The following is a 17473-nucleotide window of genomic DNA, read 5'->3' on the forward strand; positions in this document are numbered from 1 at the left end:
TGCTGCGTTCTAATTGAATTTGTGATACCATTGACTTCATTATTGGGATATCATGCAAACCTTGCAAGTATGACTAAAAAGACAACAAAAGCCATAAACCTGAAAAATATTTTGTTTCTATTGATGAAATTCTTGTAGCTGCCTGTCAAATCACTCTGTCGCAGTGATGCTGGCAATGAAGCACATCTTCAAGTTCAGTACCACAGACAGAGCCCGTGTTTGCAGTGGTGATTTTACATTGATAGCTGATTTGGGAAAAGAGAAACATAATTATGTTTTTTGTAAAAGACCACAAATATTTCAAGATTTACAGTATCAATTTTCCTTTCCCAGGAGCGCCCTCGGCCCCAGTTTGCTGCAATGGCACCTTCTATGGAAAAGAACCCAGTAACAGGCATCAAGGAGCCGCACTTTCCTGACGAGGATCGCTTCAAAAGAATGATGGCTGGGGCAGTCATCATTATCTTCATGGTAAAAGAAAAAAACATTCAAAGATACCAGTGCATGTCTGCCAGGAATGCTGACACTTGTTATTTTTTTGTTCCTTAAGCCCCTGTGTAACATTCAGGACCTTCCCACAACTTGGCTTCCAACCATTCCCCACCAAGATTGGCACTGGGTTGGGAGTAGCCTGTCATCCATCCTACATGTACATTGTATTTTAGCTTGAAAATGACTTTTCCAATAGCAAGTAAAACTTTATATTTGGCTGACATTTAAAGACTAGGAGGCAACCTCCCAACCACAGATAACTTTGCTCATGTCTAACTCCCAGCCATTGTCTGAAGAAGATCAGGAGGCCATGGTTATATGTGAATGACTGAAGCTTTAAAAATGTTGTGATAATATGCATTTTGTTCAACTACTTAGTATTTCAGTACTGCTGTATCTGTTTCAGATGGTGATGGTGCTGATCTTCGTGCTGGGGGTGATCATGTATCGGGTGTTGATCAGCATCCCGCTATTCCAGTCCGTCATGTTCCGCGCTCAGGCCTCCAACATCGCCAACATGAGCGGAGCCTGCGTCAACCTGATCCTCATTATGGCATCAGGAATTGTAAGAATAGCAGTTACATTTTAAGTTGCATAGCTAAAAGTAACATCAGGTACATTACCAGATCAAGTAGACAAAGCAACTAATGTATGAATTGTGAACAGCATACTTATTTGGATGTGAAGTGTATCATACAGAAACACATGCTTACAAGAGAATCAAAAAACAAAGATGGCACTTGATCACTGTTTTTGATTGTTACCAGTAATAGATTTTGTTACCAAAAGGTGATTTGGTACTAATATTATAATTCTGACATGATGATAACTTTCAGGTGTACCAAAAGATTGCAGAGAAGCTTACTGAGTGGGGTAAGTGCTTCTTTCATATTCAGTGTTTTTGAAATTATTGAATTCAGTATATTAGTATATCAACACAATGTTGATATTCATATGACACTTGTTTATGAAAGAGTGATGTTGTTTATCACATCTCCTTCATACATTATTCTAAAGAACAAATCAACATTGCCTTTCTGTTAGGGCCACAGTATTTTGTGCATGTTGAAAAAATTGAATGCCAGATTCCATTGTTGTGCTCTCACACAGTATTGCACAAAAAGCTGTGTTTGTTCCTGTCCATGGTGCTGAATCAGATGTGCCTTCACACAGCAATGCTCTGCCATCTTTTGTTTTTATCGAAGAATGATAAAACCAAAAATAAAATTTTGTTTCCATATTGATGACAGCTACCTTAGATTTTAGTGGCTTTTGCGGCAACCTTTGTCCATGGTGATAAGTGGTAATGCATTTTCATGTCTCTTCCTCGATTCAGAAATGCACAGAACTCAGACTGAACATGAAGACAGCTACACCTTCAAAGTCTTCATCTTCCAATTTGTCAACTTTTATTCATCCATCTTCTACATCGCATTCTTCAAGGGACGGTCAGTATTGTGTGCTCTGTTGCCTTGTGTACGGAACCGAGATATATTTTTCCTGTAGTTCTGAAAAGGATTTTGAAATGATAAATTGAGGTTTTGATATAGGCTTCAGGAATATCAGCAATCAAAGTGCTGACAATGAGGATACCCCATTTGTATTTGGAAATTCTTTGCCATATTGTTGTCCATATTGACCATGTAGAACTGTAAATTAACGCTGGGTGTGTAACAGGTACATTTCTTTCCTTTGAACAGATTCGTTGGATACCCGGGCCATTATAATAGGTTCTTTGGTCTCCGCAACGAAGCGGTAGGTCTTATTGCTATTATAACACTATTAGACACTAGTTTTATGTATCACTCTTTTACTTCTCTTAGTTCTTGAGACTATATATGCAATTAGCCCTCGGGCATGCTTTTGCAAATAAACTAATTATAACTCACTGACAGGCCTTTATTTTTCTATTCTTAAAATCTTGTTGTCAAGATAAGTCTATTGTTAAAGGCATTGGAGTTCCTATGAATACATATTTTACCCTCAAGTAAAACATTCAATATTTACCAACTAAAGCACTAGTCTTATGGCAGAAGCTCGCAATGTATAAGGGATAATGACCCTGCCTCTTGATCTTAATGTCAGGAGTTCAAATCCCAACTGTAGGTACACTCCACAAAAAAAGGGTCACAATCCTTAGGGCATTAACCAGTTGGGATGTTTTCTTGGTACCTTAACAAACTGTGCATATAACATCTATCTTTCTCCTCATCGTGTTAGCTCTTCATTGAGATAAACTGGTTTGAGATGACTCTGACCTTGTCCCTTTTTGTTGTGGCGCAGTGCGGACAGGGCGGCTGTCTGGTGGAGCTTGCCCAACAGCTAGCCGTCATCATGATTGGTAAACAGGTCATCAACAATGCACAGGAGATCATAGTACCGTAAGTGTAGTCCATCCTTTTGCATTTGCCATAATTTTTGCCAAATTGGTGGTGTGGCAGATTTTCATCTTTACCGCACAGAGGCTGTTGATCGCTGAAAACAAACTAGTACAGTTAATATAGCCAAAAATTGTACACTCAGCTAGTAAGCCCAAGTCCCAACAAATGGAATCCTATGTACATGTATATTAATCTAATTTGAAGTTTGTAGATACCAGTTGTATAAGATTTATGTAGTTTGTATGTCCCTGTTTTCACACTAAGTCCAGGAAGATTAGCTACTATGTTAGCTAGTGGATGTAATAAAGTATCAAAGGAGAAGACTTGAGTTTAAAGGTCTGCTACGCAGTTTTTTGCGCTTCAAACTGAAAACAAAAATCCATTTTCCGGCCATTTCTTTATATAGTTAGTTGAATCAAGCCTACCACGTTACGGAACACTATTCAAGGTATGTCGGGAGTCGATATTTTCGCCGTGCGAGCGCGTTTGAAAACCTGTGAATCTGCACACCCGCGCTGGGTTTCAGCCATTTTGTTTCTTCCGAACGAACCGTTGATGATTGATTCTTGTTCGAATTCTCACCGGTGCCTAACTAGGGAGGTCAGAAAGTTACAGCGCACGTAGGACGAAATGTTTGTAGACTAAACCTCTACGTTGCAAATGTGAAATAATGACACAAAAGTGTCAAAAAGTAGTAGTAAATCTGAGATTTCTTAGTTCTAGAATATTTCAAATTTGAGCACAAAAAACTGCGTAGCAGACCTTTAACATTCCCTCTTTGTTATTTTAGAACAGTGTTCAGCCCATGATTTTATTAAACCTTTCTAAGTCTGTCATTGTGAGATGTGGGGCCTGACCAGATAGAATGTTGAGATATTGACATTTTTTTTACTTGTTCCCCACAGTAAAATCAAGAACTATTTGCAGCGGCGTGAGGTGGCAAAGGGGATGGAGAAATCCACAGAGCCAGCCAGATGGGAGGAGGACTACCAGCTGATCGAAAATGAGGGACTGTTTGAGGAATACCTAGAGATGGGTAAGCAGAAATGGCATGGAATATGTTCACTGTAGACTTGTTTGGAAGTACAATCACATTACAATCCTTAATTGCTGTATGTGATTTGCAGAGTCTGACTTAGTTCAGGCATGTTTAGTAAGTAAGTATTTGGCTTCGTCTATTCTGCACTTTATCTCCTTGTGGCTTTAACGGTCAATTTCTAGGCCTTATACATTCAAATGCTTTGGTTAGGAAATCCACTTTGTCATGGCACTATGGTCCTTAAAATGCTAGTCAAGAGCAATTACATCCAGCATGATGTTAGAAAAATGCCACTATACTAGTGTAGTTGCATGTCTACCCTAAAGTGTCACAGTATACATGATTTCTTCATAAAATAAATTGAATTACAGTTTTATAAAGACTGTGTTGTTGGTTTTTGCTGTCAAGTTTTGACCAAAAAAGTAATGACTACAATGATGTACAACTTGTTGGAAAGACTTATGCGATGATGATCAGCTTATGCCACTTGTCAAATTGTGTGATGATGATCAGTTGATGCCACTCACAATCACTGTTCATTCCCCCCTCTACCCCCCAGTTATCCAGTTTGGGTTCATCACCATTTTTGTGGCTGCCTTTCCCCTGGCTCCGCTGTTTGCCCTGCTAAACAACTGGGTGGAGATCCGTTTGGACGCGCACAAGTTTGTTTGTGAGGTGCGTCGCTCGGTGTCCGAGAGAGCTCAGGACATCGGCGTGTGGTTTAACATTCTAGACGCTCTGGTTCAGCTCGCTGTCATCAGCAACGTAAGTTTGTCTCTTAATATGATTAGGTTATTTATTTTCGCTGGAAGTTGATTTTGTGTTAAGATTTCAAAAGTTTTCATTGTGCTTTAAGTTGGCAGTCAACAGTAACTGTAGCACAAAAACATTTGCATAAAACACATTACCACTGTATACATTTTAAGATTAATATGACTGCAGTAAGATTTATCTCATATTTTTGTCGTGACTGCGTGCATAATCTGTGATAGATAGACAAAGGGAAATATTTCTGGTACATACAGGTGTACATAATACTATCTGCATCAAAGTATTTATAATCCTTCATTACTTGTTGTCTACCATCAGAATCATGTCAAATATGATGTAAGAACTTTTACAATATATTTTGTCAGAAATGTGGTCTGTATTCGTTCATCATGTATGTTTCCTTTGGAAATCGTTACAAGTACTGTTGCGATTTAATTCAGATCTTCTTTTTTTTTCTTTCCAGGCGTTCATTATTGCAGTAACATCAGAGTTTCTGCCTCGGCTGCTGTACAAGTATGAGAAGAACTGGAACCTGGATGGATATGTCAACTTCACGCTAGCGTACTCTCCACCTGGGTCCATGTCTCAGGAGTGTAGGTATGTGGGCTTTTGGACTCATCAAGTTTCTGTGCGACTCTAAGCACTGTAACTTTTTATCCCGTTCCTTTGTGCTGATAGCCATTTACACTAACACTGTCCCTTTCATTGGTGCTGACAGACATTCACACTTACTCGGTCCCTTTCCTTGGTGCTGATAGACATTCACACTAACACTGTCCCTTTCCTTGGTGCTGATAACATTCACACGAACACTGTCCCTTTCCTTGGTGCTAATAGACATTTAAACTCCTCTGAATATCATGTACATGTATGATTTTCTTCAGGTACAAGGAGTTCCGAGACAGAGACGGCAGCTTTAGCTTGTTCTACTGGAGACTTCTTGCTATACGACTTGGTTTTGTCATCCTATTTGAAGTAAGTGTGAAATATCTTTTGTAATATGTAAAAAGAGGTCAGCATTTCATTCACAAATGGTGTGTAGATATCTTGTAAAAAGGCTTTATAAACTTAGTTTCATTGATATCAGTTATCAGTTTAGTTTGTAGAATAAATTGAACCTTTAGCTTGTTGTTCCACTCTTAGACTGAGTGTGAAGTGTTTCGCAATTATTTCACTCCGATCTTATAAGTCAAAAGGTTATGTGTTTGCTTTCCCTGTACTGTGATGGTTACCCTGTTCCTCCTGGACTGATTTTCTCTGCCCATTTCTGGCAGCATGTGGTTTTCTTCATCTCACGGCTGATTGACATAATGGTGCCCGACATCCCAGAGAGTTTAGAGATCAAGATCAAACGGGAGCGCTACTTGGCCAAGCAGGCCTTACAGGACCAGGAGCACATCATGGTGAGTTCAGGGAATTGTTTGTAACGTCTTATATTTTGTTAAATAATATGCAGTTGATTTGATGAATATTTTCCCTCTTTGTAGTTTAAAATCTTGAAATCAAGTTTCCACACGATATCCCTGCATTCAGGATTTTAGGATACTAAAGTTTAAATGAACAGTCACTTTGTCCATACTTACATTAAATGATCAGTTCTACATTGTATATGTAGATTCTTTTAGTCCAAGTCATCAGATAGAGCTCTCTATCTTTCACTGACAAGACTGTTATGTGTTTGATCATATACATGTAAATGCCATTGGGTAGTTTTTTGGTGGGGTGTGTTTTTACCCTATGTTTGTAATCAATTTGACAGTCTCAACCTGCATTGGTTTTGACAGTGCTGAAATTTAAGCCAAGAAAATGTTGAAACTTAAGCAAACCTTTTAAAAATAGCTGTACCTGTCCCTTGTCCCATACTTTAATTTCTGCATGGTTCACTGCTGGTAAGGTATAGATTTGTAACACTGCTATATTTTGCCCTGAAATATGGCATAGAAAGATCATTGTTTATCTGTGCCTTAAAAATAGATTTTCCATTGGATTACAAGATTTGATAGCCAGCCAGATTTCTTAAATCGTTTTGTTCTGAAAGAGTTGTACACAATACAAAATGTACATCAGTAAGTCTGACTGCTGATGCTGCAAGGGCAAAATTCTTTTTTAACATTTGGTCTAAATGATTTAGGCCCTCCCAGTATGAAGCTGAATTCATTCTGGCATGCATAAAGAGTTGTTACTTTCTAATATCAAATAGATGCATACAGTCACACTAATTATGACACATGACAACGTTTTTGTATGAATATCTAGATTTTTGTTTGTGTCTTATTTTTTTTCCATCATACAGTAATGGCCAGGAAGTTTTATGGACAAATAATTTCAGAGTAAGCCATTAATTTTTGTATGTTTACAATGTTATCATGCCTATTTTCAGTTTTTTTTACATATTATATATTTGATAAGTTCCTTCCCATTTTTTTTTTTCATTTTTTTTAGATAACATATTTTTTTTTTTTTAGATAACTTGTATACCCATGAGTTCCTTAAAACTGACACCTAGTATATAACTTGTTTCTGATACGTCTAAGATTTTAAACTTAAATCAAAGTCATTTTCCTAACTTATTTCTAAATGCCTAAATGATCTTTTGTTGTAATTCCAAACAATAAACATGTTTGTCTTAAAATCCTTCCTTAAAACATCCTTGCTGGAACAGGAGGCCATGAAGGAGGAGAAACAAGCTATGGTAGGCCACTGCTGAACCCGAGATACGGACTTCCTTTTAACTTAACGTAGATCCCGAAGTCCTTCCCTTGTTTACGGCCCAGTCTTGCCACTTGCCATCACAACTACATGTAGCTGTGTAGCTAACCCACATTTGGTGCAATGCGCCCGCACTTCTATTCTTGCTAAAAGCTATTCCATTTAGAGGTTCAATGGGACACATTGGAAAGTCCTTCCTTAGTCCCTATATACCCCTACACATCCTCAATTTTCAGAAACCTTCGGGGCATATTTCCTTGTCATGTACCCTTTCATTTTTCTCAAGTGATCCTTAAAGTAGTATCATATTTTCCAGTATGTCCCTGACCTCTAAGTGGAATAGCTAGCAGGTGTTTCCCCAGGCTAACCTTGAACTCCATCGCAGTACTAGTAGCTGACCTGCACGTCAACTAACGCACGTTTATTCCCAACTTATACTGAGTAGGGTGGCTGTATCATATATATATTAATCTGCTTATGATATCATAAGGTGTTAATGACATGTGCTACTTGTTGATCCTCACTCATATACATTTTGTATTTCTAACTTGGGAACTACCTCAGATCTTAGACTAGAATTGTGCGGTCTGATTTTGGTGGCTGACCTATGCTTAAGGCCACTTGTTGTTTATAATCAGCTGTTGATATGGCTTGTCGTAACCACATTTTATTATCAAACATATCAGTACTTTAATGCACAAGCTATCAATACTCGTTTTAATTCCCCTCACTCCCAAGTTAAGTTTGCTCGTAATTCTTGAATGAAGCTTGTCTGCTATAACTGCTCATAGTAACCCTGGTGAATATAATTTCAAAATTTGAGATAGCCCCTTAACATGACCTGGAGAGTAATTTTTTCTTCTCTTGAAGAAACTATATTTCTTACATTACACACCTGTAGATCTAGATATTCTAAGCTTGCTTGAGAAGTTGCTCTGTAGATAAAGATGCAGTCAACACCTGGTACTTGCTGTCAAGTACATGTACATCACCTGGTTTTGCTTTGACAGAGCAAGAGTTACCATTTATTTGTATTTTTGCAATGTACCCCAAACCTCCATTATATGTGTATACTTAATAATATGTATGTCAGCTTAAGTCAAGTTTCAGTAAAGTACAGAACAACAAATTTGAATTGAACCTCTCAAAATCTACAGGTCATGTTTAATACCCTTAATAATCTTAGCTTTTACCAACTTCATGCTTTACATATTATATTCTCTTAAATGTACGTGATATAACTGCCGAGACTTGCTCTGTCCTTGAGACATACGAAGTCACTAACTTAAATTCTTTTGATTCAATCTCTGTGTCACGTTCAGTTAACGTGAGAGTCACAGTAGTCTTCAGGTACTGTTCTGTCTATTTCCTAAGAGTAAGACCACACAAGTTTGATCTTATGGATAGCATCCGATAAAACCCCAACACATAAGACTATATTGCCAAAAATTGAACTTACTTTGTTACTTGGTGTTTTGAAAATATGTACTTAGTATCTACAAAGTGTGCATTACGAGTACAGCTTATTCCCCATATTTTGTAATTTTCTAAGGAAATTGTTATTATTGCCCATTTGAAGCAACATTTCTCTAGGTTTGGGAAAGTTACAATCAGTGTGACACTGTCCAGATGTTATCCATAAAATCAGCATTGCTTGGCCTAACCACCACTACAACTTCTCACCTTCTCTGCACTAATGTTGTATAACTGTTACAGCTAACAGACTTTCCTCACACCTATACTATAGGACACGGTCAAAAGACTATCGTATACTCACCTTTAGTGTACACCTAAAGCTCACCTTAGTGTACTACTGCTGGATGTTAAAGCTGCCGTCACTGCAAGAAGTCAGGGTTGGCCAAGTTTTCTAAAATTCACTTGTCTTATCGGGCAAGTACATAAAATATTTACTTGTCAGGACAAACTTTTCACTTGTCCAAAATATAGAAATGACATTTTTTTTTACATCATGTATGTATTTTCACTTCCAGCAATGGAATTCTTCTATTGGTGACCCTATTTTTCTGTGTTGACCAATGCAGGATACCATGACAGTGAAAAGTATTTTAAGTATTATCAAAATCTCACTTATGGAAAACATCTTGCCCGATCAAAAAAGTGGTGCAGGACATTCACTTGCCCGATGTGGACTTGTCTAGCCCTGGAAGATATAATGCATGATGTCAGACATAGTGCATATCAAGATTCGGACATTTTAAGTGATACGTACTGACAGGATTGATGGTTCCTCTTGGCAGGTGGGAGGCTTGGCAGGGGTTGGCGAAGAGGACGAGGGAGGTGACGACGATTACGCCGTTACTACCCAAGGCCGGAAGGCTGCCACCACCCGCATGGATGCCGGCAATGTTTACCTCTCTGTACCTACTGCAGATGTGTAACTAACATGCAAACTTACTTCTTTATCTGTCAAACTAAAACTACTGTGTAACTATCTAACAAACAATTTGCAAGGCTGCTCATTAAGTCCAACGAGATACTGTCAATTTGAACTGTTGGGCTTTGTAAGCCCCTTACTTTTCTCATTGGATTAGCTTCTTCTCAGTTTACATTCTCTTCCTCTCTGTTTCCTTGCAGTGTTTTTATAACTTAATCAATTGAATTGTAACGTTTTAATTATGGATCTACTAGTCTGTAAATTCTTCAGTTCAATGCTCTTAGCCACAACTTAATTTTGAACACTTTCCAAACTTCTACATGTGTCATGCACCATTCTATCACTTCGTAACTTGCCGCCCTGTACTATCCACTGGCTGCTCCAGAAAGATTCCGGACAAGGTTTATCAAAAGTCAAAACAAGTTTAATAGCAAGAGATATATATTACAAAGGAGAAGATGTATGTTATTCAAGTTAATAACAGATATATAAGTAAAGGCAAAGTAGGCTGTTTGTCTCTTGAACAATTCAAGGAAACTGGAAGGCCTCTATTTCATGTTAATTTTGTAATTTGCTGACTACAGTCGTGAGAAAGGGGAATCTTCCTGGAGCAGTTTCCATTCCCTCCATTCATTACAAAATGCACCATTCTCTGGGAGTTTGTGGCATTGTCATGCCAGTCTGGATAAGTGCATATTGAAAGTCATGCTGAATAATGAACAGTTGAAAGAATCAGCCTAAAACGTAAACTGCAATCTTTTGATACATATACTAAAAGTAGATCAGAAAACTTAGGGTATTAGAGAAATAGGTGAAGAGCAGAAAAATAACGTATCTAAATGATGTGTGTACTATGTGAATGCCTGCTGGCATCAGTTATTTCTTTGAAATGTTTAATGATGGTCACTCAAAGTGGGTTGGATTTTAGGATTAGTGTTTTGTATAACATAAAAAGCAATCACTAGACCTTCGACTCAATAAGTTAAATGTGCAACCTGCATGCTGATACTATTCATCAGAAAATATCAGCACAGAAATAAAATCAATACACGGAGAATATCACTGTACATGTCTATTGCACAAAATGCAGTTACTTGCTGAATTTTATCACAATGGTGTATTTGAAATTTTTAACTTTATGTTTAACAATGATGATAACTGAAAATGATTGAAAGTCTGTGAATTCAAGGTGCAATTATTATGGAATTTTACCATGAGAAGTTTTTAGATCACACCTTTGTTTTGAACAGACAACAGTTTTCCATATTCATAAGAATGGAATGAGTATGTTATGAGGAACATATATATATCAACTCTACTCAGTCATTCGGGTATTTTTTCCTAAATTTTTAAGGAAATCTTTATGCTTTTGTCGCCTTGAATCTTTGCCTAGACTAAATGTGAAACTTTGAAGAGTTCCAAGGATAAGATTGCCAGACAAAGGTTTTTGTTGTAAAGTCAGTTTTAACATTCAATGATTTTAACCAAGCAATCAAATTTTTAAATGTGCTCAAAAGACGAATATACATTTTAGTTATGGTGTAGAGATGATATGAAAAGATTCTACATCAAAATGCTCTCAACTGTTTCTTAAACTTCTTAACATACATCTCTCTGTAGAGGTTATATGTTGATGCACTTTCTGAGGATTAGATGTCTCCAAGTCAAATGATCCTTGTATTATGTATTTGTTGTTATAATATTGTAGTAAACTTTTAGAGACAAGTAAGTTCATGTTTGTATGCACTATTATTTATTCAAGCATGTTGAAGATAGCTGTGAACTATAAAATTTGCTTTTATATATGGGAGCTCATAATGCACAAAAGAATGAATGCAAAAATATATGAAGTTCACAGATTTCAAATCTGCAATGTTTAAAAGTGTTACTTTTCCCTTTTCATCAGCAGTTGCTGATGTGTGATTTATTGTGAAAGTTTCAGAGGCTTTCAAAATATATTGCATGTAAAAGATTATATAACAGAGAAATGTATCTGTATATAGAGATGCTAGTTCAATGCTAACATGAATAGGTTGTGTAAGAAATCTAAGTTCAGATAAACTATGTGATAGGGAGGTAAATATTGCTGTTGTTGGACAAACACTTTAAAGTAATATCAAAGGATATTGACTATCTAATACGAGAAGAAATCTATTAGTGTTAAACTGAGATGTGTAATTTTGTTAAATGTGCTATAACGGTAAAGAGTATAGACTGAGCTCTTAGGGATTTTAATTAGTAAAGCATGACTCTATTAAGGATTATGTGATATTTTAGGTGTGGTCAAAACTTCCTTTCAAAACCCGAGTAGTTTGAAGAGAGAAGTAGTAAAACGTTTTTACATGTTGCTTCTGGAAAACCTGAAGGCAACACATGTGAAATGTGCGATTTTATCAAAGATATAATACATGTACTTGCATGAAGGTATGTTCTGTTTTTTATGAGATATGAATCACTTGATGTAATGAGACCACAAGTATCCATGATGTTGGTAACTCTAGAGTGGATACGTTGAGGATATAGCAGCAATAGCTAAGGTAGCCACGTGACAAAAATATTGTATATAATACTAAGAATATAATGTTAAGACTAAGGAAGATGTGTGAATAAATTGTACTAAGAGATGAACTTATTACTTTGATTAGTGTCTATGAATTTGGTGTCTTTTATTTATTTTCACAGTGAAAATACTTTTGTAAAATGTGTGCTGATTTTGATTTCTAGACTACAGTACATATTGTTTTTTTAACTTGCATGAAATGCATGGAAAATTTGAGGCTTGTTTTGTTTGTGTTTTTGTTTCTGCAATAAAATACTTGTTGTTCAGAGGTGGTTGTGTTTTGCTTTTTACAGTCTTTTGGAAATGTTTCCCTTTTGGTGATGTTTGCAGAGGTATTAGTTCTGTATCTATATAGCCGGTATAACCGCCGTTCGGCATAACACACCAGCTAGTTTCTGAACCCTGCATGCCTCACATAACACACACATATGAGGGGTGATCAATAAATACTGTAAATGCAGAAATGTTCGCGGTGGATTAATTAATGTTCGCGGTTTTCGCGGTGACCACTTCACCGCGAATTTAAAACCAAAGCGAACATTTTTCTATTATGATATCAGATTGCAGTGTATGGTGTTACCGCGAACTTAAATCCACCGCGAAAAGTACTTTTTCCCGCTACCGCAAAATCCCCGCGAACTTAAATACATTTACAGTACCAGGCCTTACCCAGAAATATAAGCATACTCATAACTCAAGAAGCTGTGGAAGCAGTTGTGAATACGAAAGTCACGTTTGAAAATAGTTCACCTGGCATTTTCCTTCGGTACTGCAGCCGGCTGTGTACATGTATGTAAGTGAGCAATAGTTTATTTCTATTCCTCGTGAAACAAAATGAAAAAGCTACTTGTTTTCTTCGAATTTCAATGTCCACACAACAATTTTTCTTTACCTTTGTTTCACAAGGAATAGAATAAGAAGCATTCCTTACACAATTTCCCATGTTACAGTTTCATACATAGCAGGGGTTTTTTTTCAATTTCTTTTCAGAACTTTATTCAAGAATACAATTTAAAAAACATAAATTGTACAATAAAAATGGATTGTAAATATGACAAAATCATTATTTCAAACATTTCTTAGGTATATGTTAAATCAGCTATTATAAAAATCACCAAATAGCATAATGTATTGTATGATTTGCAGTATTTCTGTTGCAGCACCATTTTTTTTAATATTGTGTTTTCTGCTATGGATACCAATGAAACTCCTACGGTAAGATTTATTGTGACGTGGGTATGGGATAAGTCGTAGCAATTAGTATCTAATTTTGTCATTGATAAAATGCCATAGCTTTTGTCTTGGGTAATTTCCTGTGATGTACGGCCATTCAATTTTCCTCAATTGGGTAATTTTTGGACATTTGTGGCCACATGACATGCGGGCTTCTCAGAAAAGCCGGTGGAGCTCTGATTCATTGTTACAATATTTTTTTTAAAAATCCATATAACAACGGACGTAAAATAGTTGAACCCTCTTGTTACTATGTATACTATGGTACTTTCATTTGTTCAGGATACCCCATTACAGGACAGTCTCAAGACAACAGATGAAAAGAATAGAGATAAAGATTTCCAGAACCGGAAGCTAATCGTCTTTATAATTGAGCCAGCATGATTTTGATAGACATCTGAATATACAAAAATCCGAAATTACTGAAATTATGAATGTAGATGAACTCATCCCATTAGTAAAGGGCTATATAAGTACGTAAGTACGGCGCCGATAGTAAGACATTCTACAGTATTTTCATCGGCGATTTCTCCGGAACCTGACTCTTCAATATCAAGGTAGGTTTGATTTTTTTCTATAGATATATATACTAGTATATAAAGCGAAAGCATTCATCGTTAAAATTCACCAGGCATTTTCTGAATTAGTTAACGTTACATAGCCGTACTGTATGTCAGAGTCACATTAATCGTTGGTCGTCGTACGGTTTTGAAGTATTATTTTGAAGCAGGTTGTGACAAAACGACAAGTATCTAATATAACTGCCTTCTCTGTAACAAGATTGCTGAACGTTGTACGACACATACACGGTTATCGCAAGAATGCCCTCTGTTTGCGATCATAGGGCGATCATAGACGTACAAAATGTATGTCACAGGTCCATAAGTAAGACAGTAGGGCGCCAAAGGAGAAAATAGTTTCGAAGATAGACAGACCATTTTTCCGTTCAGTGATCTTTCCAGAGCACTCCAGGACATTTTTCTTTGCTTTTTCTTCCGTTTGGTTGTGTTCAATATCATTAATTTTTTTCAGTCAGAGAAATACTAGTACGTTTTAATCTGACGTCTCTTTCGCCCGACTTCCGATTTGTCTGTAAATGTTGAATTTCTTTGAACTAGCGTGTACTTCAGAGATTGTAGCCCCTGGCACATGGTTTTTTTTTTCTATGAACATTTGTGCCATTTATACTCTGCCCTTGCGCTCCATTAATTGTTTTACAAATTCCCACGACTAAGACGTCAAAATTGATGGAAATATTGCCTTTTTGTTTTGTATTCCGCTAGCCTGGTATCCAGCCGTAATTGCGTAGAGGAGAGAAGGGACTCGGGAGCTATATTACGGCTGGATACCAGGCTAGTGTTCCGCAAGACTCTTAGGTATCGAAACCATGTTGATTTTTACATACAAAAATACTAAGACTCGCTGTGATGTTTTTTACTACAGATGAAGACGACCCTGGCGTTTCTTCTTGTTGTGCTGGTCATCTCGTGCCAGCTGATGACTGCTGAAAGCTACATAATGCTTCCCGCTAATCCTGGCCGAAGCTTGGGTAAGAAAACAGTTGCTTAACGTTAACAAACATCTGTACTTCTACTGAAGGATATTATAGTAGCCTGGGTTCCATCCGATTTCTCTGGGGGTTCCTTGCAAACTCGCTGCCCTAAAACAGTTAAAACAGTTTAGTGAATGCACGAAGTCCCGGTAGAAATTGGATGGTATCCAGGCTAGGATGATAGTAATAGGTAATATAGATAAGAAAACGCCGACAAATATTTAAACCTAATCTCCAAGCAGATCCTACTCCGGTAGCGAAACACACTCCTAGACCGGCTTCACTCTTCTGATAGCTTTTGATACTATCTTATGCTACCGTATAGTAGGATCTGCTTTGAGATTAGTTAAATGCTACTAATGTAAAACTCTTTTGTATACAGAACGTGGTGTCAAGGCGAACTTGGCCCGTCAGGCTGAGCTGCGTGAGCTGGCCAGGGAGGTGGAGATGACCAGTGAGCTGGAGATGACCAGGGAGGTGGAGAAACGGGATGTGGACACCCGTCTGAGTGACAGGATGACGGAGGAAGCTGAATGATTAAATGGTAAAGATGTTCTTTCCGCCATGGATTAGTATTATTTTTGTGAGTCAAAACGTCCTGCTTTTGTCCAATGCTAGTACCCCTTTCCAATGTGGCGGCGTACGTAGCCTTTATACTTTACTCCACTCTGTCGGTCGCATCCGTTGGCTACGAAAACGAACGCGAGAGAGCGACCAAAAGCTAAAATGGCTTACACCCATGGAGGCTAGAGGTGGCTACCACCACAGAGCAAGGACGTTGTATAACATCTCTGCACAGAGGGAACAAAACTCTCACATTTGTAGTTCGTACGAATTTCACTTTCAGTTTTAATGTAATTCATGAAAAATTGCTGTATTTTGTAAGTTTTGAATTTCAGATCCTAATTTTCCATTCCAATTAAGAATTTATAGGTCATACATGATGTCGTAATTTTGAACCATCAGTGATCTCCATAAAAATGTATTTTATTGGTTGGTTACTGTCTTTGCAGGACAGTCGACCACGTGACCATCGCGTGTCTGCCACGTGATCATTGACGGCTATCTATCTTCTACGCGCGGACGACAATTTTAGCAAAATTCGCCAATCACAAATAGTACTTGTAGTTTGATTGTTTCCTGGTCGTAATTACAAGCGAGAGCGAGGATGGAGGATAGGATTTAACATTTGAAGAGCATACATGATTCGTACCATGGATTGTAAAACGCACAACTCGTAGATAATCCTATGTTTCTTGAAGGACAGTATATAGAAGCTTAGTCCATTAATTGCTGAATAACTGAAGGGATTCTCCAATGGGTGCTGAACACATTATCCATATAACTGAAGGGACCTGTCCTTGGTGGTGAACACAACATCCACACAGCTAAAGGGGCCTGTCCTTGGTGCCGAACACAACATCCGCACAGCTAAAGGGGCCTGTCCTTGGTGCCGAACACAAAATCCGCACAGCTAAAGGGGCATGTCCTTGGTGCTGAACACAACATCCGCACAGCTAAAGGGGCCTGTCCTTGGTGCCGAACACAACATCCGCACAGCTAAAGGGGCCTGTCCTTGGTGCCGAACACAACATCCGCACAGCTAAAGGGGCCTGTCCTTGGTGCCGAACACAACATCCGCACAGCTAAAGGGACCTGTCCTTGGTGCTGAATGCATCATCCGTGCGGCTAAAATTCGCCATATATTAGCATGTTGCAATGTGACAAATGGAAAAGAATTTGCTCTTTACAAGACCTCTTCCCAACATCTTAAGAATGACGAGAAAAAACTTAAACATACACTTATCATATATGCCAACAAAGTTTGTTTCTTCACATAACGTTACATTTTATTATCTGCAAGTTTTGCTACCTAGATTCCTAGAAGGAGAACGTTAAAGCTTTAAGTGTATACTTGCCAATCCCTGGAGCCGTATGACCGGTCCGGATCACAGATCGTCTTCTGCATGATGAAAAACTGCAAATAAAAGATTGCAAGATACATTTCTTCTATGTCTTTCTTGTTTGTGAACTTATGTCGTCAGCATAGATGGAGTTCGCAAATTAAAGAGCTGTAAGCATGGCATTGGCATGATTAGATTATTTGATCGAAGAAGGGATAGTTCTGAACAGTTCTTATGTAAGACTAAGACTTGTCAAGGTGAAAGATTGTAACCTTTTAAGTATGCTTTTTTTATTTGAAACGCCCCCAACTGCCCACTTACTTTTCATGGGACTATCTAGTCTGTACAACTTGTGTTGAACAGCGTCATCTAGCGACTTTTTATTAAACGACATAGCAGGGCTACCTGGAGACGGAACCCATGCTTCGCTAGTGGTC

At 37.8% G+C, this 17473-nt stretch overlaps 1 protein-coding gene and 1 long non-coding RNA gene across 7 annotated transcripts in view; both read left to right on the top strand.

Moving 5' to 3' along the window:
• Window positions 1-12615, top strand: part of LOC118430533 (anoctamin-7-like) — a 38884-nt gene extending 26269 nt beyond the window's left edge. For 4 of the 6 annotated variants that reach the window (XM_035841461.1, XM_035841460.1, XM_035841458.1 and 1 more), the window contains exons 14-26: window positions 334-471; window positions 899-1057; window positions 1329-1365; window positions 1829-1940; window positions 2193-2247; window positions 2776-2873; window positions 3779-3909; window positions 4472-4677; window positions 5147-5280; window positions 5568-5658; window positions 5958-6086; window positions 7346-7375; window positions 9651-12615. In XM_035841461.1, coding sequence (XP_035697354.1) covers window positions 334-471; window positions 899-1057; window positions 1329-1365; window positions 1829-1940; window positions 2193-2247; window positions 2776-2873; window positions 3779-3909; window positions 4472-4677; window positions 5147-5280; window positions 5568-5658; window positions 5958-6086; window positions 7346-7375; window positions 9651-9791 — 1461 coding nt within the window. In that variant the 3' untranslated portion in view covers window positions 9792-12615. Of the gene's footprint in view, window positions 1-333; window positions 472-898; window positions 1058-1328; window positions 1366-1828; window positions 1941-2192; window positions 2248-2775; window positions 2874-3778; window positions 3910-4471; window positions 4678-5146; window positions 5281-5567; window positions 5659-5957; window positions 6087-7345; window positions 7376-8714; window positions 8923-9650 lie in introns of those variants that run through there. The other 2 variants (XM_035841463.1, XM_035841462.1) reach the window with 2 other exon arrangements.
• A 1419-nt stretch (window positions 12616-14034) lies between these two features.
• Window positions 14035-17025, top strand: LOC118430539. Its single transcript, XR_004832871.1, has 4 exons — window positions 14035-14137; window positions 15024-15129; window positions 15515-15676; window positions 16146-17025. It is a non-coding gene; the product is annotated as an uncharacterized LOC118430539 (long non-coding RNA).
• The last annotated feature ends 448 nt before the right edge of the window (window positions 17026-17473 follow it).

The sequence above is a fragment of the Branchiostoma floridae genome, chromosome 14 (assembly GCF_000003815.2).
Source record: "Branchiostoma floridae strain S238N-H82 chromosome 14, Bfl_VNyyK, whole genome shotgun sequence".
Classification (NCBI taxonomy): Eukaryota; Metazoa; Chordata; class Leptocardii; order Amphioxiformes; family Branchiostomatidae; genus Branchiostoma; species Branchiostoma floridae.